Raw genomic sequence first — 22,384 nt, 5'->3', positions numbered from 1 at the left:
CATTCGGTCAGTATACGCTGCCTGCATGAATGACCGATGGAGGTGCCCGGGATTCGGAATAGCGGCCACTCTGCCCTCTGCCACAGCTCCAAGAGGGAAAATGTGGCTTGTTCTGCAGGCACCTGGGTCTTACCCCAAGTGGGACTGTTACAACAGCCTCCCAACTGGCCAGCCCTCCTTCACACGTTTTTCTCAAGTGGGTGGCTAGCCACATACTTTCCCTCTCAAGAACCTCCGAAGGCTCCCCCTGCGTTCTAAGAAAAAACCCTGACGGCCTCTGTAAGTGGAGGGAGCAAACTCCCATTTCCAATCTCATCTGCCTTGCCCGACAAACCCTGAGGGTCTCCCTCCTACCAGAGACCAATCCCAGACTGCAGCCCACCATAACTGAAAAGTAAGTGAAAACTGCCCGGTGAGGAATTAGAGCGGTCTTGTACATTGCAAGCGCTCCGTTTGAGCTCATTCCTGGTTTCTGGGAATTCTAGAAATTCCTGCTCTGCTTGTGTGTTCCCCTTGGCCTCAGGGGGCCTCCCAATTCTCTTCCCTCAGATTCCATCACTCTTTCGACTGCAGAGCTATTTTCCTCTTGGCACAAATTTTTAAGGCACTTCGTGCTTGTCTTTGGATGTCTCTGTGATGTGCAGCTGACTTCTGGACAAGAGAGCTCAGAAATCATCTCGGGATCCACTTACCAGCTCCTACAGTGGGGCCTGCCCCCAGGCTGGTGGTGCTGACAGCCAAATCCAGGCAGGGCAGCCCCCTGCTGAGCGCTTGCAGGTGTCACCTCATTTCCTCCTCTAAAGGCTAGGGGATGGGTGTAACTGGAGGCTCAGAAATGCCATGCTCACGGTCATTTGGTGGCAAAGATCTGACTCCACAGCTCTTAACCACTTTGTTAATTCTATCTTTTGGTAACAGTTGTGTGAAGTTGGGTAAATCCCCCCAAAAAGCTCTCAGCGGACCCTCCTGGTGTCCGGGCTCACAGCCTGGTGGAGGGAAGAACAAGGTAACCTTCTTGCTTTCAGCCTCATTATGGCAGAGATGAAGATGGGCCTCTTTAAAACTGGTGGGCCCACCCCCGCTGTCCAGATGCCCAGGGAGGACAGCGGCTGGCCCAAACCCCGTTCCCTGGGCAGCTACTACCGTAGACGCGCTCTGAGTTGCCAGCAGAGATGAGGCCAGTCAGGCCAGGGAGAAGGGTCCTCCAGCCAGCCCGCACCCTCACGGCACTCAGGGGACAGCTTCACACCCAAGTGTCAGAGCAGAAACACAGCTCACGGAAGGCAGACCGAGAAGTTGCAGTTGAGCCTGCTGCTTATCAGTGATCTTCACAAAGGAGAAAACTTTCCACAGACCTCCCCAGATCACGATCGCATCTGGTGCCCTTGAAGAGCTCAAAAGAGGAAGTTTGGGTTGGGTTGTAATGGATGAAGAACACAGAGAAACATCCAGGCAGCAGGGGGATGAGAGGGAAGCCGAGACCTGGAGGGGGCTGGGCCAGCTTTAGCTCACGCTCTCACTCGGGATTCTCAGGCGACAGGAGGAGGCGAGGACTTACTCCCTGGTGGGTGAATACCTCAGGCTGCAGGTCTAAGTCAAAAACACAGATCCCCCCTGGAAATGTGTTTGTGAGTCTGTAGGTCTGTTTTTATTTCAAGAGGGAAGTGGAAAGGGGATGATTTGGGGGCACATCCTACAATGTCAATGTTAAAAGAGAAAGTCAACATCCTTTTGCCCAACTCTCTCATTTTGTAGATAAGAAAAGTAGAGACTCAGGGAGGGAAGGAGATTGGCCAGAAGCTGGAAAGCATGTGTGTGCGGATGCAAATCTGAACCTCGGTATCCAGACTCCTGGTTCCATCTCTCGCGCAAAAACCTGCATGGGGCGGGTAGTGAAACAGTGGGAGGCCTGGCAATTGGCGGGAAGACACTGACCGTCCCTCCCCTCCCCTTGAACACTCAGCTGGTATCAGCCACCACACCCCACCCCACCCATTCAAAGCACACACTCCACTCGTTTCACAGACAGAGGCTCAGTATGTTTCTGGATTTGACAAAGCCCAAACCAGGGCAGTGGCTGCAGCGAGGGACGGAAGCCGAGAAGGGCTGAGGAGGAAGACGGGGAGTGGAGGTGGATGGGATCTGTGGCTACGGTTCTTCAGCTGCTCTCACGGGAGCAGGGTGACCGTGCTGGGCCTTCGGTGGCCTGTGGGAGCGGAAGCCTTCCCTAAACCCCAGTTGAAGACAAGAGCCCCCCCCCCCCCCCCCCCCCCCACCCGTCCCTTCCTTAGTCTCAACAGCTGGAGCAATCAGGCTCAGTCATGGTGGCTGGTGCTCCTGACCAACGCCGGTGGCCCTAGTCCTTGCCTCCACAGATAGCCAGCAGGGCCTTCAGGAAGTCTCCAGAGGTGTCACCCTGGCAGGAACAGAGGGAGAGCAGTGAGTGAAAACAATCCTGATGGCCTCAATGCCCCTTCCTCCCAGCTGCTGTCAGCGTAATGTCTCCCAAACACACAAATGTGACTGCGTCCTTCTGTGGCTCCCCACTACCCTCAGGAAAATGGCCAAGCTCTCAGCTTGGCTTCAAGGCCTTTTGTGGTCTGGCTTCACCTCCCCCCTCCCTTCTGGGAGCATCTTGCTTCATCTTCCTACTTTAATACCTACCACGCCTCTGACCAGCACGCCCTCTGCACCGCCCCCAAATCCTGCCTGCCCTCTGATGCCCCCTCCTCCGCGAAGTGTTCCTGCCCTCGATTCTTGCCTTCCTCCTCCCACAGCCATTAACACATGTATGAACCAGACTCCTCATTTGAACAAACACTATGGAACACTTACCGAGTACCAGGCCCTTGCAGGAATTTATGGGAACCTCACTGTCTTTATGACACATCATAATGTCTGGCCTACAGTAGAGCGATGGGAGGCCAGACTCCCCCTCCTTTACAGTGGCTCCTGTCATTTTTATGATATATGCTGTTTTTCTTTTCTAATTTTTGGTATTTGATTTAAAAAATCATTATTATAAACAATGTAAGTCAAAGGAAAGATTATACGATAAAAATCTCCCATCCCTGACCCCTTTTTCCCCAAATCAAGAGAGAGGCACGGTGACTATTTTCTTGTCTGGGTTTCCAGCAACAGTCTGTGCATATACTAACAGGTATAGGTGTAGAATGTCCCTTTTCTACACACATGGACACACAGCATTCACACTCTTCTGGGACATACATTTTTGACTTAGAGAAGATCCCAAATCAGCAGATAGAGCCCCCGCGCACTTTTTCATGGTTGTATCGTATCCTATCCTATGGGTGTACCACACTTTCTCTAACCAGTTCTGTATGAAGGCTTTTAGTCTTTTGCTCCTGTAAACAATGCTGGCATAAATTCATAAATTCTCCACATCTTTGGGAACATGTGTAGCTATGGAAGGAGGGAAGTGGAAAGGGGATGATTTGGGGGCACATCCCACAATGTCAATGTTAAAAGAGAAAGTCAACATCCTTTTGCCTAACTCTCTCATTTTGTAGATAAGAAAAGTAGAGACTCAGGGAGGGAAGGAGATTGGCCAGAAGCTGGAAAGCACGTGCGTGCGGATGCAAATCTGAACCTCGGTATCCAGACTGCTGGTTTGTAAGCTATGTCTGTAGGATCAATTCCCATATGCAGAATCACCAAGTTCAAAGTGTATGTGTTTAAATTTCTGAAATCTGCCAAATTACCCTTCAAAGATGTGCTACCACTGTACATCCCCACCAAGTCTGGGTGAAGCCGCTGTGAGATTTCCCACAGGCTATCTACCAAGCACAGTATCAAACTTTAAGATCTTGGCCAACCTCTAAGACAAAAAAAATGCGCTCTGTGAGTGAGAGAAGTCAGACCCAAAAGATCACATATCACGTGACTCTATTTCTACGAAATACCCAGAAAAGGCAACCCTACAGAGATAGAAAGTCACTTGATGGGTGCTTACCAGCAGGCATGGAAATAAGTAAGCAGGGACAAGGGATCTTAGTGTGGTGATGGAAATGTTTTAAAACTGCATTGTGGCGATGAGGCATGACTCCTTCGACTTACTAAAAAATATTAAATGCACCTTAAAATAGGTGCACTTCATGGTATATAAATTATGCTTCCATGAAATTGTCTTTAAAAAGCCCCCCCAAAATGGGCTATTTTATTTAGAAGTCCTTCATTATAAACCTCTGAGCCATCTGGAATTTATTTTTGTATACACAGTGAAGTAGGTCTTTCATTTATCAACATCTCTGTTGTCAGAGAGAACTCATAGAGAAAAAGACTGGAGGGTGCCTGGGTGGCTCAGTTGGTTAAGCGACTGCCTTCGGCTCAGGTCATGATCCTGGAGTCCCTGGATCGAGTCCTGCATCGGGCTCCCTGCTCGGCAGGGAGTCTGCTTCTCCCTCTGACCCTCCCCCCTCTCATGTGCTCTCTCTCATTCTCTCTCTCTCAAATAAATAAATAAAATCTTTAAAAAAAAAAAAAGACTGGAAATAGAAAGGACTCATAATCCCATGGTCAGGGATGTGACGCTCACGCCCTTCCCCACTGATCTCTAGCCCTTCCCCCTTACTTCAATGGCTTGGTGGAGAGACTTGTCGTATTTCTCAATGAACTCCCGCCGGATGTTGAGCAGGTCGATTTCACTCCGGGAGACCATGATCCTAGTGAGGGCCTTCTCATCTGTGCCAGCACCCTGGTGGAGCCAGGGGAGAGGGAGACACAGGGCAGGAGGGGAAATAGGGTCAGGTCAGGCAAGAACTCGTGGGTGTCCATCTGCTTGTCTTCCTTTTCCCTCCCAAACCAGGTGAGATATTCTGCCTCAGTCTTCCACAAATAGTCACCCAGATTCCCCTGTGCCTAGGACTGGCCAGACACAAGAGTTGTAAGAGTTGAATGGTGTGCCCCCAAAATTCTGTCCACCTGGAACCTTACAACATGACCTCATTTGCAAATAGGGTCTTTGCATATGTAATGAGTTGAGGGCACACTGGATTAGGGTAGGCCCCAAATCCAACAACCAGTGTCCTTATAAGAAGAGGACACATGGGGGCGCCTGGGTGGCTCAGTTGGTTAAGCGACTGCCTTCGGCTCAGGTCATGATCCTGGAGTCCCGGGATCGAGTCCCGCATCGGGCTCCCTGCTCGGCAGGGAGTCTGCTTCTCCCTCTGCCCTCTTCCCTCTCGTGCTGTCTGTCTCTCATTCTCTCTCTCTCAAATAAATAAATAAAATCTTTAAAAAAAAAAAAAAAAAGGAGGACACATGGGTATACACACAGAGAAGGTCATGTGAAAATAAAGGCAGAGCCTGAGGGATGCATCCACAAGCCAGGAAACACCAGGATTCCCGGCAACCACCAGGAGCTAGGAGAGACGCACGGGAGAGTTCTCCCCTCAGAGCCTCCAGAAGGAACCTAACACCTTCATTTTTGACATCTGGCCTCTTGAACCACGAGAAAGTAAAATTTCCATCATCACTCAGTCTGTGGTAATTTGTTAAAGCAACCCTGGGAAATGAATAGGGGGCCCAAGGAGCAGCCACAGGACATGAAATGTGTGGGCCCTTCTGCTCCGAGGGGGCTCAGCAACACCATCTTAGGAGCCAAAGCTGGCAAAGGCGAGTGCTCAATAAATGGCCGTCATGTTTGGGGACTGTAGGCGGAGAGGAGTCTCAGGCTCGCTCCCACCAAACAGCCTGCCCAGGCTCTGTCAGCAGCTGAGTCTCCACTCACTGGGCTGAGAGGGTGGCCAGAGCGACCTGGGTTTTCAGGAAGCCAGGGCTAGTCCCGGTGTCCAGCACTGGCTACCTTTGTGATCATCTGTCACGGGAGACACTGTGTCACCTGCTCGACTGTGAGCTCCAAGAGGGCAGAAACTGAGCCCTACTCAGCCCTGTGTCCCCGGAGCAAGTTTCTCAACCTTGGCCTCTGGGGCCATGTCATTCTTTGCTTTGGGGATCCGTCCTGTGCATTGTAGGATTTAACAGCACCCCTGCTCTCGTCCTACCAGATGCCAGCAGCAACACTCCCCAAGTAGTGGCGACCAAAATGAGTCTGAACATGGCCAAATGTTCGCCAGGGGACAAAATCACTATCCTAGAGCCAAATACGGGGCAGATGCTGATAAACATCAAAGGGGAAGAAACAGTGGCCACCAGTCCTGACCTAGGTGACTGCACACATCTGTGTTTGTGGGTGGGCAGAAGGGCTGGAAGGGAAAGGAACAAACAGTTTGTTTACCTTCATGGACTTGTAAAGTTTGTCGGCAAAGAAGAGAGGCTTGTTCTTGACACTTTGAACTGGGAGGAAGAGAGAGATGCAGGAAACTTGGTCAGAGGCGGTGTGCCCAGACTATGGGCTGGGCTGTCTTCTCCCACCTCCTCTCCCTCCAGCCTGGGCTGCAGGTCATGGCCAACCCCAGGCTCATACTCAGGGCCCGAGACCTTCACTCCTCCTTCCCGATGCCACCTCCTCTGGCTCATCCTTCGACTTGGCTCTCACTGGGTTGCAACTCACTTCCTGCTAAGGGGCTTGCAGCTAACCAAGGTCAGTCGAGGACTCAAAGGGAAGAAACTCCTCATTAACCCCAGGCACAGGGCCTCAAACTTCGAAGCGCCTCAGAATCACTGGAGAAATTGATTAAAACTTGGGTTTTAGGTGCCACCCCACAGATTCAGATCCAAGAAATATTTTGTGAAGTGGTTCGCAAAGCGTGGTTCCTGGACGGCTCCAGCAGCAGCATCTGGGAACCTGGTAGAAATGCAAATTCTCATGGCCCATCCCAGATGTGCTCAGACTGCAACTCTGAAAGGAGGTGGCCGAACTGTCCCACTCCGCCAGGGACATCCCTGGTTCTAGTACAGACCAGAATGGTTGTCTCCCTACTCTGGTGCAGCCTCATGTTGGAGAGCGACTGATGTAGAGGAAGACTAGGCCAGAGAATGACTGTCTGTAGGTGTAATTTAAGGCACTGTGCCCATCCCTGGGGCTGAGTGTTGCCCCAGAGCCTGCCCACTCTAGCTGCATTGGCAGCCCCAGCTCCTCATGTACCCCCACCCCACATAATGCTGCCTGGCTCTACCAGTCCCAGCCCCTTCTCAAGGCCTGGGGGGGGGGCTCCAGCCTTCGGCAGCTGCTGAATTTCAAGGCTCCAGGGCCCACACAGGGATGTCTCAGGCAGCTTAAGGAGCAGGAATCAGACACCTGTATCAGAAATCCAGAATGACTCTGGGTATAAAAGTATCTCTGTGAGGAGGGCAAGGGGCAAGAGGCTGGGGTTACACACTCCAAGGGCACAGTCACTCGGGCTATGTGTCATGCACGGGCTCAGGAACCCACGGGAAAGCTCACATCGTACACCAACCTTCCCAGCTCCTCATGTATAGTATGCGTGTGTGTGTGTGTGTGTGTGTATGCACGCGCATGCACACCCTAGTCCTGCAGAACACTGGGCCCCTCCCCGCCTTGCTGCCACCTTCCCCGTGACCTCTCCTGGGGAGAGCTGTTCCGTCATCCTGCCCCGCAACCTGGAACAAGTCTTCACAATAACCCCCTGCCCCCAACCACATGCTGGCAGGACCCCCCCCCCCCCCCAGTGCTGGGGTTTATTCTCTAATACTAGGAGCTCAGGAAGCTGCCAAGGCCACACTTGTCCAGTGAATCTGGCCACGTTCCCAGCACCCCCAGCCCTTTCCCAGGACATCCATCCCCGTCCCTTGGTCCCATCAGTTACCGATGGCCACAAACACGTCCCTGACGTCCCCGGACATCTCCTTCTTGATGGTGTGCTCTACGTCGTAGTTGGTCATCTTGACAAACTCCTGGAAGACTGGCCCCAAGAGAAGCCCCACAGGTGGGGGGTGAACTTCAATTCAGAGGGAGGGGAGAGATCACCATTTCCCTGCCCACCCAGCTCCCCTCGCAGGCCGTGCCCCAGGAAAGGGAAAAGGGACAGCAGGTATGGTCGCAGCCCAGGCCTAAGGCAGGATCGTGGTGGGAGGGAAATTCTGACCTCAAGGCTGCCTTGATCTCAGAGCCAAATCTGTGTCAAGTCAGATGCTGCCCCAGAGCCTTAGACGCGTTCTAGGAACCTCAGCTGGGGTAGCAAAAGGAGCTTGGGTCCTGGTAAAGGCTCTGCCCTGAGCTCATTGAATGACCTTGGGAGAACCCCTCCCCGCTTCTGGGCCTCCCCTTCCTCCTGTGTCAAGTTGGGATAGAGATTAATGTAAGTAATCATAACGAGGACACTGAGGAAGTTACCATGCGCCAGGCATTATGCTAAGTGCTTTTCATGCATTATATTTTTTGTATCTTTAGAACAATCACATGAGGTAGAACTAAAATCCCAATTGACAGGTAAGGGAATTAAGGCACAGATATTCGCTAACTTGCCCAAGGTCACACGGCTGGTAAGGGGGCGATTCAAATCAAGGCAATCCGGCTCCCAAGTCCATTCTTCCGGCCATTATGCTAAAGCACCTTAAGTATTTTACTGAACAGTGCCAGGCAAATCCATGTTAAAATATAAACGTCCTAGTGACCAGGGCACTTCATGAGCACCTAATGTCAGGTGCGCCCTGTGCATGTGGCTGCCTGGGGCTTCAAGACGTGTAGGTGGTCCTGGTGCCATCAACACACCTCATGGCCTTGTTCCTGGCAGACACCGCCAAAGGGCCATGACACTGAACCTTTGAATCCTCAGCGCAGCACTGGAGGCAGCCACCACCAATCTACTGGAGTGGCCTTGGAGGTGGCACCCACCTGCCGTCTGTATCCCAGGCATCCCACCTGCTTCCCTAAGGAGGTGAAGGGAGTTGGCCCCAGGCTGAGTGTTAGAGCCAGGACCAGACTCCCCACCAGCCACAATCTTCCGTTGCTGGGGTAAGGAATGGGTGGGGGGACACCTGGCTCCTCTTGTCATAGAGAGCTGAGAGGCTGCCATCAGATCTGGGGACCTTCCTGCTGCATCGGGAAGGGGAGGGGTTGAGACCTCACCTCTCCGGAGGTGCGGATAGCTACGTGTGCACAGGATCGTCATGAAACGGGTCTCCAGGGAAGTTTTGTCTCCACTGGGTGTGTCTGCTATTTCCTGCGGATCCCAGGTGGGGGCAAGGATTTGGGAGGGAAAACACCAGAAAGCCTTGGTTACTATGCACTTTCATGTCTTTGACGAGGCTGAGGGTGGTCAGAAGCTGGGCCAACCCACCTAAGGAGGCTGACATTGGCCCCTTCCTTCCTCAGCCTCTGCATCCCCTCCTCCAGTTTCCAGGAACCCTCTGGACTGACACGGGGTGGGGCTTAGCACAGGGCACTTCCACTCTGGCCTCAGGACCTCAAGACTGGGGCCCAAGGGAGGGCAAACAGGCACTGGGCACGGGGACTCGGAGTTCTCCTGTTCTCAAGCCCTTCTGAGAGGTCCTCTGGGGACGCAGGTCTGTCATTGCAAGGAAAATGGCTGAGCTAAGTGTTTCCCCCAGTGTGGCAGACAGGCAAACATACTGTAACACACCGCATATATATGTTCCCACAAGCATCCTCCAGCCAGTTACTAGCTCCATTCATATGGACACTAAACTTCCCTTCAGAAGAATTCATTTCAGATTAAAAAGGATCCATTTAAAGAAAAATACCCACAGCTGGTGGTATGTAGCACAAATTATGTGGGAGGTAAGTGGCTGAAATTTGGGAAACACTTGCCTGGCCCATTTTTTACCCAGTGGGGCTCCTAAAAAGTCATGAAAGGGAGAGAGAGAACCTACGGGCAAGCCCCCCAACCACTGCCTGCCTGGCCGCTCGTCCCGCCCAGAGGCACAGCCACTTAGCCCTCACTCGGAGAAGCCATGAAAATCCCCTTGAAGAACAGGACACTCACCAAGATCTCAGCAGCCACCTGAGAGCAGGGAGGAGAGAGAGGAGGAAGAGAGGGAAGGCTTGAGTCAGAGGAGACCGAGGAGGCTGGGAGAGGGGCAGGGGCAGGGGTCTGGTGTGGGGGGGGGGGGGCAGGAAGGAGGGAAAACACCTTTCCCTGATCTTTGGGCTGGAGCCCCAAATGGCGATAGGCCTGGGAATTAATTTTAAAGTGTTCGCCTGAGGGTTCGGGGAGGACACAGAACAGGGCACTCTACCTGTCACTCCCGGCCACCCAGGGCGACTCCACCCTCAGCCTGCTGGTCTCCACAGAGCCGCCCAGAAGTGAGAACAAGAGAAGTGCTGAATCCCCCACACCCTTTACCGCAAGGGGTCTGAGACCTGCCATTTTACCCCTTTATGTTATGGGCAGGAGAGACAGGGAAGCTGAGGCTGGAAGGGGAGGGGACTTGTGGGGGGGCACACAGCCAAAATCCGGTGGGAAAATGCCAGCTCTCCAGTCATTTTACAAGGGTGACTTGATCACTGCATTATGCTGAGTCCTTAGGACGCGATTCTGTTAGGTAAGTAGCAGTGCCTTGGAGTGCCTGGGAACAAAATCTAGGCAGCCCCGTGTGCCCCAGATTGGGTTTTGCCCTTGCCTGTCTCCCTACAACTCTACTGACCACTTGATTCTATTGGGCAGACCCAAACCATCCTTCTTGTAAACTTCACAATAGCCTTATGCTTTAAAAAGCTCTTTTCATTATATACACTAGCAATGTCTTTCAAAATTTTAAATGCACGTGACATTTGATCAAGCAATTACGTTGCTAGGAAAGCCTTTCAAGATATCATGCAAGGGTGCTCACTGCAGCATTCTTCGTAATAGAGAAAAACTGGAAACTACCAATAGATGATCTGTTAAACAGACTATGGTTATTCAATAATGGAAATCCACGCAGTATTAAAAAGAATGAGTCTACAGTGCCCAAAAGGAGAGTTTCCCCTTAAATTAAGCAAAAAAGTAAAGTATAGCATATTGTTTACAACAGTGTTCCTTTTATCTAGATAAGAAAAGATAAATGCACTCTTGAAAAGACAAATGTCACTCTTACATATTTGGTGGGAAGTCATGCTAAAGGCATGGTCAAGATGCCATGGGCAGTGGTGTTACCTTTGAGAAGGACTGGGAAAGCTTTTGCATTTGATTTTTCCTGAAATGTTTACATTTTCTCAACATGCAAGTATGTTCTTTTGATGTTTTATTTTAATGTCAAGTAGGAATTATCAGGGCCACTGGGATCATGGGATACCTCTGGTTTTTATTCATCCCTTTCTGTATTAAAAACCTAGTTGAAATTTGAGGACATTATGGTAAGTGAAAATAGGCCAGTTATAAACGGGTAGATACTGTAGGACTGCAATTACACACGGTCCCTAGCATAGTCAGATTCGGAGACAGAAGGTAGAATTGGTGGTTGCCAGGAGCTGGGGGAGGGGGAGGGGCAGTTACTGTTTAATGAGAACAACACAGTTTCAGTTTTACAAGATAAAGAGAGTTCTGGAGATGGATGGTGGTGATGGTTGCACAACAATGTGGATGTACTTGATTGACGTCACTAAACTTTACACTTAAAAATGGTTGAGATGGCAAATTTTACTATGTGTCATGCTTTATTATGTATTATGTGCATTTTACCACAATTTTTAAAAAGCGATGCTAAAAAAATACCTGTGTTTTTTTTTTAGAGAGGGAGCAATTTTAAAAATCAAGCAAAAGGGGCACCTGGGTGGCTGATTCGGTTAAGTGTCTGACTCTTTTTTTTTATTTTTTTATTTTTTTAAAGATTTTATTTATTTATTTGAGAGAGAGAATGAGAGAGAGAGAGAGCACATGAGAGGGGGGAGGGTCAGAGGGAGAAGCAGACTCCCCGCTGAGCAGGGAGCCCGATGTGGGACTCGATCCCGGGACTCCAGGATCATGACCTGAGCCGAAGGCAGTCGCTCAACCAACTGAGCCACCCAGGCACCCCTAAGTGTCTGACTCTTGATTTCGGCTCAGGTCGTGAGATCGAGCCCTGCGTAGGGCTCCACACTGGGCGTGGAGTCTGCTTAAGATTCTCTCTCTCCCGGGGCGCCTGGGTGGCTCAGTCGATTAAGCGACTGCCTTCGGCTCAGGTCATGATCCCAGGGTCCTGGGATCGAGTCCCACATCGGGCTCCCTGCTCCGCGGGGAGCCTGCTTCTCCCTCTCCCACTCCCTCTGCTTGTGTTCCCTCTCTCGCTGTGTCTCTCTCTGTCAAATAAATAAATAAAATCTTAAAAAAAAAAAAAAAAGATTCTCTCTCTCCCTCTGCCCCTCCCCTCCCTTTTTTTCCTCTCTCTCTCTCTCCCCCTCTAAAAAAAAAAATATATATATATATATATATCAAACAAAAAAGAATCTAACGTGCCATTCTTCATTTATTTGGGTCAGAGAACCCCAGACATATTTGTTTTGTCCGAGCATCTTTAAGACAATAATACGTGTAATATGAGAAATGCAGTAAGCTACTAAAACAAATATCCAAATACTCAACATAAAGGCTTTTCCTTATTAGCCTAGCTACTTCACGCTAAAATTAACCTGGGAAGTTCCTCCAAAGCCTGAACATAAGAGTTATCCTATGTCATGTCCCGGAAATTCCACTCCTGTCTACCTGGGAGACATGAAAATATACATACACACAAAACATGTACACACATGTTTACAGCAAGCAGCATTATTCTTGAGAAGTACCTCAAATGTCAAGGAGCTGCTGAATGCATACCAAAAGGTGATATGGCCATGCAATGAAATATTATTTGGCAGCAGAAAGGAATGAAGTAGCGATACAACCTAAATACAAATGTTGGAAATAGTAAGTGAAAGAGACCAGTCACAAAGGGCCACATACTGTATGACCCCATTTATATGAAATAGGTGAGCCTAAAGAGACAGAAAGTAGATTAGTGGTTACGAAGGGCGGGGAGGAAATGAGGAGCGAGTACAGGGTTTCTTTGGGGGTGATGAGACGTTCTAAAATTGACTTGTGGTGATGGTTGCACACGTCTGTGAGGACGCTACAAGCCACTGAAGTGTTTGCTTTCAATGGGCTGATAGCATGGTGTCTGGGTTCAATTTCAACAAAACTGTTGTATTACAAAACAGCCTGGGGATTGAATCATCCTGAACTGGCCACAGGTCTTCACTTCCCTCTGGATTAGACTGCCTATGTTATTTGTTGCTCAAACTGGAACACGGAGAAAGGGAAGTGGTCAGCAATCCCTGTGGGACCATGGGTGAACATCGCACACTCGTATGCACCGTGGTCGCAGACCCGGACCTCCAAGAGCTCAGGGGTGTGCTGGACGCCCAGGGTAGAGTGTGGGAAGGAGGAGGCGTGACACAGACTGTGCCAAGTCCCCCTGTGCATCATCTTCCTAGGAGGAACCTGGCCCTGCAGATCGAACGCCTTCCATTTCTGTGCACATCCTCCTCTGGCATTCACATTTCGCCTCCAGAAAACCTATCTAAGGAAAACACTCCTGCATATGAGGGAAGAGTTGGTGACCAGGAAGAGGGCTGTTCAAATAAAGCTTGGTAGTAGCTTCTTAAGTGGAATAGGACATGGCCATTAGGTGACGTTTTAAAAATAGTATGAACCTCATTCATGGCATATTACTTTCTAACTGTTCTAAATCAGGGATCCACTTATATGTATACGCATAAAAAGACAACTAGAGTGATATATTCCAAAATATTAACAATGGCTGTCACTAGTAGGTTATGGATTGATTGACTGATTGGTCTGTTTATTTATTTAGGCTTGTCTCTATTTTCTAGAGTTTCTACAAAAGGATAGGTCTTACTTTAGAAACCGAATATTCTGGCTCTAAGAAAATGAGTCCCCACTAAGACTAATCAGGGTCCAGCGTCTGTGAATCTGGACAGGCAGCTGAGTTGGGCAGGGCTCCCTTGTTTCTGCACCCCCAGGTTCTCTCTCACCCCTTCTCGTCTGCAAAGTGTTTGCCAATGCAGCCCACCACTGCCCCCTGCTGGCAACAACTGGAAGCACACCCCCCCAGCATAGCACCCAGGTGGAAGCATTCCCTAGAGGGTGAATTTCAGGGTAGAGGATGGCTTTGGGGTGAGCTCTAGGGAGGAAGCCAGGATCAAAGACCTTCAAGGGCGCAATGAGACTACTACAAAGTGTATTTGTAGTAGTACTTAATACATACATGTTGAGTAAGTGAATGAAATGTGGCCTCAACAGACCACCCTAGGGGCTGGGTTCCCAAGTGAGCCCTCATAAACACACACATGCAGCTGGAAAACCACATTTAAATGCAGCCCTGCAGCTTCAGACAGCTGCGTTCCAAACCGGGGGCTGCGTAACTGGAGATCAGCAGCTACCTGGTCCAGAGGCTGTAGGGAAATTGCTGTACTGGGTCCTGGAGGGTATCAAATAGTAGTAACCTAGGCTTTGGAGTCAGGCGGGCCTGGGTTCAAATCATACCACAGCTACTTAGAAACCATACCCTTGGATGGGAGTTTCATTTTCCTCCAGTAAAAAAGGGGGCATAATAAAGTATAAAATAGTCTTTTAGCATCATGCTCAGTACTTAGTACGCATTTTATAGTTTTGTAACTGTCGGGTTTATAGCTAAGGATTCTTCCAGCTCAGATGCTGCTATAACACTCCATACTTTTCTATAAGTGGAGCAGGGCACAGAGCTGGTGCCTCCACTCCCGATCCAACAGGGCTCTTTTCAACCCAGCAACTGTCAAGGGAGGGGGCCGGATCTGCAGTTGGTGATGTCTGTGCCCAACACCTGGACCTGGGCCAGGCCAGAGGGTGCGGGGAGCAAGGCACAGGAGAGTGGGGACAGTGCACGGGGCCTTAAGAGGGACTGCCCAACCATAAGGACCCTTAGGGGATGTGGGGTTGTCCAGCCTCCATGAGAAACCATCTCCAGACCTCAAGCTCCTCAGCCTAGGGGGCATGGCAGAAACAGACCAGCCAAGTGACCCAAGAGAACCCCTGACTCCCTTATTCATTTAATAACAAATATTTACTGAGTTCTGACCATGTGACCACCTGGGATGCATCAGTGAGCAAAACAAAGATCCCAGCCCTTGATGAACTCACTTTTAGGCTCTCTCAGAATACTTCCTTCAACCTTGGTCCCATTTCATAGCTAATAAACTGAGACCATTAGCACCTAGGCCCCCTTCCTAGCAGGCTCCCAGACCTGCTCCCTCTGGCTCAATTCTACCTGGGCCACTGATTTGCTGTGTAACCTTCAGAAGTTATTCCTCCCTCTCTGGGCCTCCATTTTCCCACTGTAATATAAGGAGTTTGACCTGGCTGATCTGTAAGTCCCTTCCAGGTCTGAAGGTCTGGGGGCTCTCAGCCTACTTTCCACATAGGAAATGCCGGTAAGACCAGCACCGCCCTCATGAGAATCTTTCTGAAAGTTGTGAAAATACTCAGTCTCGCTTCTAAGGGTAGAGAGGTGCAAGGGGTCCACAAGTCTAAGGGTTCACCAATTAAATCAGCCATGTCCCTGTCAGGAACCTTCCCCACTCCCGGACAGCCAGGGCCTGGCATGGACAGACATGAGCTGGAGCCACTTGGAGGGGGCGGTTCTCACCTGGGCATCTTCCCGGGCCTGGTCCCGGTCTTCTCCTGCCTCCTCACGGTTCCCCTGCAACAGGACCAGCGAGAAAGGTCAGTCCCCAAACATCCACCCTCTTTGTCCCTCAGCAGCCACAGGACCTTGGCTCAGCCATTCTGCCTCTCTGAACCCTCTTCCTGAGCTATAACAGGGGGACAATGATCCTGCCCTCATGGGGGAGCCTGTGGTGAACATTACATTTGAAGACACTCAGCCCAAGGTGACTCAGACACAAGGATCTTCAATACTGTGCATCAGAGCCTAGTGTCTGGGCTGCAGGAATACAAGTGATGGCGAAGGAAACCTGCAGGTAACATGCGGGTCACGCACATGGCCTTGTCCTGTCAGCTGGGAGCCCAAAAACCCAGGCTGAGGGCCATCAGGGAGGGCTGCCCGGAGAAGTGGCCAGCTTTGAAAAGTAAACAGAGGAAGAAGGCCTTACACGAGCCAGTCATGGCCTCAGCAGTGGGACCGAGAAGGCAAGTGGGGAGGACACCCTTTCTTCATTAGGACTGGGCTCCTAGCTCCCTGCCCCTCTCCCAGCCAGGCAGGCATTGGGGCCACGAACTCACCGTGGCCAGAGAGATAAGGATCCTCTTGAAGTGGCCGGACGTGTCTGAGCTCAGAGCATCCTCTAGGGACTTGTGATAGTCTGAAACAGAGAAAGGGGGTGCGGGCAGCTGCTGGCTAAGGATGGGGGGTGCTTCTAGAAGCTGGTTCTTGGCAGCAACCTGCCATGCCACCGCGGATCTTGACACACTGACGCCTCAGTCCATCGCCTCCCTCCCCGTCCCAGCTGAGGGCTCCTGGAATCCTGCCTCTCCTGCTTCACAGCCACCCTGTCCTCCCTCGCCTACCTTCCCTCCCGTAGGACAGGCGCCGGACCCATAAGCTCTGCCCACAGTTCTGGCCAGGTCACTCCCCCACTCAAAATTTCTCCCCTTTTAAAGCTGCTTACCAGGGGAAAAGTTTAAACATTTCTGACTGGTACTTAAGATCCTTCAAAATAATATTCTGACCGAGCACAGGCCTTCTGAACGAGGGCCTGGAGCGACTGCATAGGCTGCCCACCCAGGAGGCCGCCCTCCGGCTCCCCAGCAGCCTGGACACGCTCTCCTCTCACTCCTCCCCTCCAGCCGGGACTCTCTGCATGGGGTGCCCTTTTCTCAGGCACAGGGCTGGGCATCCCCAGGGGCTTATCAAAGCCTCATGCCTGAGAGAAGGGAGGTGGGCAGTGCTGTGGGGTGAGCCGGCTCTTTTGCCACCTCCTCCCAGTGGTGCTGGGCCCAAGGCCTCCCACACTCACCTTCCTTATAGGCCTCACAGATGGCCCGGATTTCTGCATTGGTCCGAGTAGCGAGGATTTCAATGAGAGCCTTTTCATCGGTGCCAGCCCCCTAGAATGTCAAGACCAAGAAGACTTGAACCACAGCCCTGACCCCCATGCAGAGACCCGAGGAGCCCTGGCCGAGAAGGCCCCTGTTCAAGAAACCACCCAGGAGGCAAATGCTCAGACCACCAAGCCTTCCTGGATTTTCTCCTCACCCCCAGACCAGAGACAGCACAATCAGGGCGGAACATGCCAGCTTGTCAAGATTTCCAGAACCTCCCATGAGAATTGCTTTGGACCAAAAATTAAAAAGGAAAGAATATATGGTCTATAGGCATGTGTATATTAAAAGGCATACACACATATGTATCTGAATAGAAATATTTATGTTTAAGTATATAACAAGAATAGAGATCATGCATTATAGTTAACAGTGATTGTGGTCTCTGGGTGGGCGAAGGATCACAGGCGATTTCTCATTTCTTCTTTTTTGCTCTGTGTAGACTTTCTCACATATTATTTTGTCAGAAGAAAAAAAGGTTTTGTGCTTTAAGGGAAAAACATGCTGTGTCTGTTGATATTTGCATTTGAGGAGTGATCTAGGGACCGACACATTAGGTCCTCTAGACTGAGACAGCTCTGGGAAACAGCTGCTCAAAGGTCCCCACTTTGGGGGAGGGGAGGGAGGCGAACGAGACGGACGGATCGAGAGATTCAAGTATCTGTTGAACACCTGCAATGTGCCCGTCACTGCACAAGCCGCTGCGGCCACAACTATAAAAAAAAGGCAAGGAAGCACATTCACTGCCCTTAGAGGTCAGTGCCTGTGGGGCGGCCAGTCCCAACTGTGGGAATGGAAAGGGTTGGGTCAGTTTAGCTCACTAGTCCCTTCAACGCCTAAACTCCATGTTTTCAAATCCTTTGTTTTTTTGTCTAGGCATTTTAAAAGGACGAGAACCTCAATTTGCTTTGCCCAGGGAAATGTCTGTTCTTCCCTGAATCCTCCAGGGGCCCAAAGCCCTAATGGTGTCATGTGGTTGTCAAGTCAGGCTCCAGAGTCCGACAGATTGGGTCTGAACCCCGGCTGTTAAACCTCGTAATGCTGTGACTTTGATCAAGTGATTGAGGCTGAGCCTGACTTTCCTCATCTGTGAAATGGGGACAAAACGATAGCCTTGCCTTGTGGGTTGATGAGACAAGGAGCTGGGCTCAGGACGGGTCTCTGTATGCTCTAACGACTGAGAGGAGCCCCGGACAGCTGGTGCCTTGGGAAGCAAAGCAGCTGCAGCAAGAGCTGGGCCGGGACACCACGTCCTTTCTTGCTAATCAGTCGTCAGAGTTAACAGTGCCCTTCACACCCATGACCTTGCTTGACCCACTCCAATGCTTGAAGGGCAGGGATGATTGCCGAAGGCATGGAAGTTTAGAAAGTGTAAGGGGCCCAACATCACAGAGTGAGTTAGTGGCAGGCCTGGACTAGAATACAGACTCCGACTGCTGGTGTTTTCCCTTCCAGACCCATCCTGCTTCCTCCAGCTGCTCCTTGAGATCCCCCTGACACCACTGATTACTGGGCATGTGACCTCACTTGAATCAACCAGAGTAGAAGCCAAGATTGGTGGAACTCCTGGGGAGAAGGAACAGAGGTGCTCGCTGGTAGAACATACAACCACAAGGAGAAAGGCTCTCTGAGAGTGAGGCCACCACAGGAGAGAGCCAACCAAGGTAGGGGAGAAACAAGAGTCCCTATAACATTATTCGAGTCCCTGGATTCAGCCACGTCTAAAACCAGACGGAGTCCTGTATCTTTCAGTTACAGGAACCAACGTCCCCTTTGGTGTTCATGCCAGTTTGAATTGGGCGTGGGAAGGGCTCTGCCAAGGAGCTACAGCCAACCCACACCTGGGCTCGTGGGGAGCACCTGTGTCGCCCCAACACCTGCAGACTGGATCCCATCCCTTTGGTGTCCCCACCATACCTCCATGGCCTTCTTCAATTGCTTGGCATCGTAATGGGCCGGTGGCATCATGAGCCCTAGAATCAGCCTCGCCAGGTCTCCAGAGATCTCAGACTTCAGGTCAGCCATCAAGTCCTACAAAGGGCAGGGCTGAGGTCATGCCAACGTCAGCACATGCTCCCGTGTGACCCAGGACAGGGAGATGCGGAACGAGGAAACAGGGGCTCCGTGTGAATGCAGGGGATGGCGGGAGCCCGCGTCTGTCTCTGCTGATGCTTACTCCTTAGAGGACAGCAAAGAGGGCAGGGGAAAAAACCCAAGCAGCGGGAAGATCCACTCTCCTTGGTGGCAAGGAGACAGGACAGGAAAGGGGGCAGGGCTGGAGGCCATCATTCCCACCCTGGGGGCGACTCGCCAGCTCCCCACGAAGGCACGGTAATCACTGACGCTCAGCCTTGAAGCCTCTGGAACTTCGAGATCCAGAAAATGCTGTGTGAAAGCAACTCACGTCCCTCATCTCAGCCCTGCGCTGAACCATTCCCACAGGCGTTGATCCCAAGGAACTGGGGGATGGACAGAATGTGCTGCAGGCAGCCCAAAACCAATGAGGGTGGTATTCCAAGAACAGGTGACCGTGAAGACCCAGGCGCCCAGGTGCACGGAGCTGGCTGTCACAGGCCAAGCCCCGGGGCTGGGGGTGGGGGGTGGGGGTGGTGTAGGGCCCCGGCTGAGGCCTCACCCGGCCGAAGTGGGACTTGAAGATCTGGCGGATCTGCTGCCGCTGGGCGTTGCTGCGGTGCGTGATGATGTCGATGATGGTGTCCTCGTCAGTTCCTGAATCACCCAAGCCGCGTGGCTCAGAGGGAGGCCATGGCCCAGCTTCCCCACATCCCCCTGCCCATGGCTGCACTGATCTTTGTCAGGGCAGAAGCCTGGCTAGAGCTCCAAGCGCCTGCAGGAGCCCTGCCTCTGGCCCACACCGCTGACTTAGGCCAGGCTCCTCCCTGCACTGCCTTCTGTGGGGTCACTGCTGAGAAGACCCCCAGAGGAGCAGAGAGCCCTGCCTGCGGTGAGTCAGGGCCTCTGGTCCAGCCCTGCTTCTGGCCATGGTGGAGCAAGGCCTGGCCCCTGTCTGGGGCTCAATTCCCACACCTACGCCACGAAGTGCCCGAGTGGCTACTAAGGGATCCTTCCAACCTGGCATTCTAAACCCCATGGGGACCCCGGGTCCTTTCTCTTCAACTCCCCGGGAGCTGGAGCCCAAGTCCTAACCGGTGCAGGTCAACTCTGGAAGACATCAGGATGCCACTGCCCGCCTCTCGGATTAATGCCTTCGACCTCAGACCCGGCACAGGACTCTACCTTTCCAGTACGCCTGTATTCTCACAGTCCTACATATGCCCGGATATTATCATTCCCAAGAGACAAATGAAGATGAGGCCCAGAGGGGGAGGATTTAAGCCAAGGCCTCTGGGAGGTGCTGTTAGATGGGCAGGGGCGAGGGAGGGGGAGTGACGGAGGCCAAACCTGGACGCTCCGTCCCCGCTGGCCTTTCTGAGAACAGGGCATCCACCCATAGAGTAGTTCTTCCCACTAGTTCCAAATGGAGGCCCTGAAGGGGGAGCCAGCAGGGGGCTGTCCCAGAATTGGGTCTGTATCTCTTCTACACTTGGGGAAATGGACGCTTAGAGGCACTGAAGGACCTGCCCAAAGTCACACGGTGAGTCTCAGGCAAAGCCAGGGGGAGAACCCAGGCCTTAAGCCCTAGTACTTTCTTCTACACCAGGACACTGGTCCTGACAGGCTGGGGACATCGTGGTCTCAGGGAAGGGCTTGTGCCCAGTTCCTTACAAACTCCCTCACTCCCCTCCTCCCCAGACTCAGGGAGCCAGGACCCTCCTCGTTCTGTGGACCCTAGTTTGAGGCCTCAGCTCCCACATCTGCTACCCCAGAGGCCAACCCGCCCCTTTCCTGTCCCCTTACCGAGTCCTTTCATGGCCTTCCGCAGTGCTTTGGCGTCAGCGTCAGGGTTGAAGTTGTCGACTGGACGCACAGTTCCCCTCAGCTGGGAGAAGCAGAAAGAGACTCAGCAGGTGTCTGGAGGCCCCCCTGGGGGCCAGGCCAAGAGAGGAGCATGCAAGGGAGGGGAAGCTTCCCCACGAGCTCCAAACCAAGCAGCTTGAGGGGAAAGAGGCGGGGGTGAAGGCACAGCAGACAGACCCCTGCCCTAGAGCTGAGAAAGGAGAGGGGGAGAGACAGACCCAGGCCTGGAAGCGTGGCAAGTGCTGGTCAAGCCAGCTTCCTGCCGCAGGAGTCGGCTCTGGCCCAGCTGCACTGGGGCCTCCCCAGTCCCTCAGAATCCTGCCCTGTCTCCAAGGCCCTCCTGCCTCTTCAAGAGCCCCTCCCCTTGAAAAGGCAACCAAAACGTCTGAAACACCAGAGCAGAATCTCCCAAATTTCAGTCACTCCTTAAGTGGGGTTCTCAGTGTTTCCCTATTTGCATACACCCTGTGCTATTTCTTAATATTTTTACTTAATTCAACATCTGTTCTGTTTTACTTAAATGCATTCATTTTTAAGTGTTTAAGTATTTAAATACTCCTAAAGGGCAAGAGGTTTTGTTCATTTTGTTCTTGGATAGATCCCAAGTGCCTACAACAGAAGTAAGCACTCAAGAAATATTTGTTAAATGGATTAATGAATGAAAATAATTTTATATCACTATCATAAAGAGAAAACTGGTATTATGTGCCATCAACAGATGATAACCCATGACAATAAATGTAATAAAGAGAAAAAACCGTGTTGTCAAATATCACCAAATTTAACGAGACGTTGTTGCTCGTCAAAAGCTCTGCACTTAAAGCTAGCTCTCTCAGCTCTGTTTGTGAAAAAGGAAAGCTAGTGAGTGTAGCACCAAACCAGACTCTGACAGAATGAGGAAGGTGGACGCAATCGAAAAGGAGTCGCTCCCTCACTATGTGAGGTTCCGTGTTACTGAATACCATGGAGGCTCCCCTCACCCAAAAGGATTCATTTCTTACATAATTTAAGGTCATCTGCAATGACAGTTCTTGCCTTGTCATTTGGGAAATGCTGTTCTGGAACATCAGAGCTCAAGAGCCCTCGGAAGACACTGGGCTTGCCGTGTCTAACACCTCATTCTGAAGATGGAGACAGAGGCCCAGAAAGGGTAGGGACCTGCCAAAAATGGCTCCGTGAGTCACAGAGAGAAGGCAAGGTTCCAAATATTTTCATGTGGACCAAGTGCTACTAGTCCCGGGAATGGTTTGCCCCAAGTCCGTCTGTGGACCCTGGGTCTCAGGATGGTCAGAACAACCTTGAATCATCCAGTGCACCGAGCGGTGGCCCTCTGTTCGTTGTCATGCCTCCAAAGGCCAACTGTCCGACCCAGGATGACACAGGCCCCTCCACAGAACCAGACATGCCTCCATTCAGCAAGCCCTGTTAGTAGTCAGGGGGCCAGAATGCTTCCCGGCACGTTAGAAGTTGCAGCAGGAATCAGACGCCCA

General features: G+C 51.5%; 1 protein-coding gene across 1 annotated transcript in view; it reads right to left on the bottom strand.

The window, feature by feature from the left end:
- Positions 1 to 1,523: 1,523 nt before the first annotated feature.
- ANXA6 (annexin A6) overlaps positions 1,524 to 22,384 on the bottom strand; it is a 46,701-nt gene continuing 25,840 nt past the window's right edge. Inside the window, exons 15-26 of the mRNA XM_021697159.2 lie at positions 20,835 to 20,916; positions 19,591 to 19,685; positions 18,873 to 18,986; positions 16,871 to 16,961; positions 16,137 to 16,216; positions 15,541 to 15,594; positions 9,888 to 9,905; positions 9,011 to 9,104; positions 7,749 to 7,844; positions 6,257 to 6,315; positions 4,592 to 4,714; positions 1,524 to 2,416 (exon numbers count right to left, since the gene is read on the bottom strand). Coding sequence (XP_021552834.1) covers positions 2,357 to 2,416; positions 4,592 to 4,714; positions 6,257 to 6,315; positions 7,749 to 7,844; positions 9,011 to 9,104; positions 9,888 to 9,905; positions 15,541 to 15,594; positions 16,137 to 16,216; positions 16,871 to 16,961; positions 18,873 to 18,986; positions 19,591 to 19,685; positions 20,835 to 20,916 — 966 coding nt within the window. The 3' untranslated portion in view covers positions 1,524 to 2,356. The remainder of the gene's footprint in view (positions 2,417 to 4,591; positions 4,715 to 6,256; positions 6,316 to 7,748; positions 7,845 to 9,010; positions 9,105 to 9,887; positions 9,906 to 15,540; positions 15,595 to 16,136; positions 16,217 to 16,870; positions 16,962 to 18,872; positions 18,987 to 19,590; positions 19,686 to 20,834; positions 20,917 to 22,384) is intronic.

The sequence above is a fragment of the Neomonachus schauinslandi genome, chromosome 7, assembly GCF_002201575.2.
Source record: "Neomonachus schauinslandi chromosome 7, ASM220157v2, whole genome shotgun sequence".
Classification (NCBI taxonomy): domain Eukaryota; kingdom Metazoa; phylum Chordata; class Mammalia; order Carnivora; family Phocidae; genus Neomonachus; species Neomonachus schauinslandi.
The sequence above is the reverse complement of the archived record's forward strand: the minus strand, read 5'-3'. Positions and strand labels throughout refer to the sequence as shown.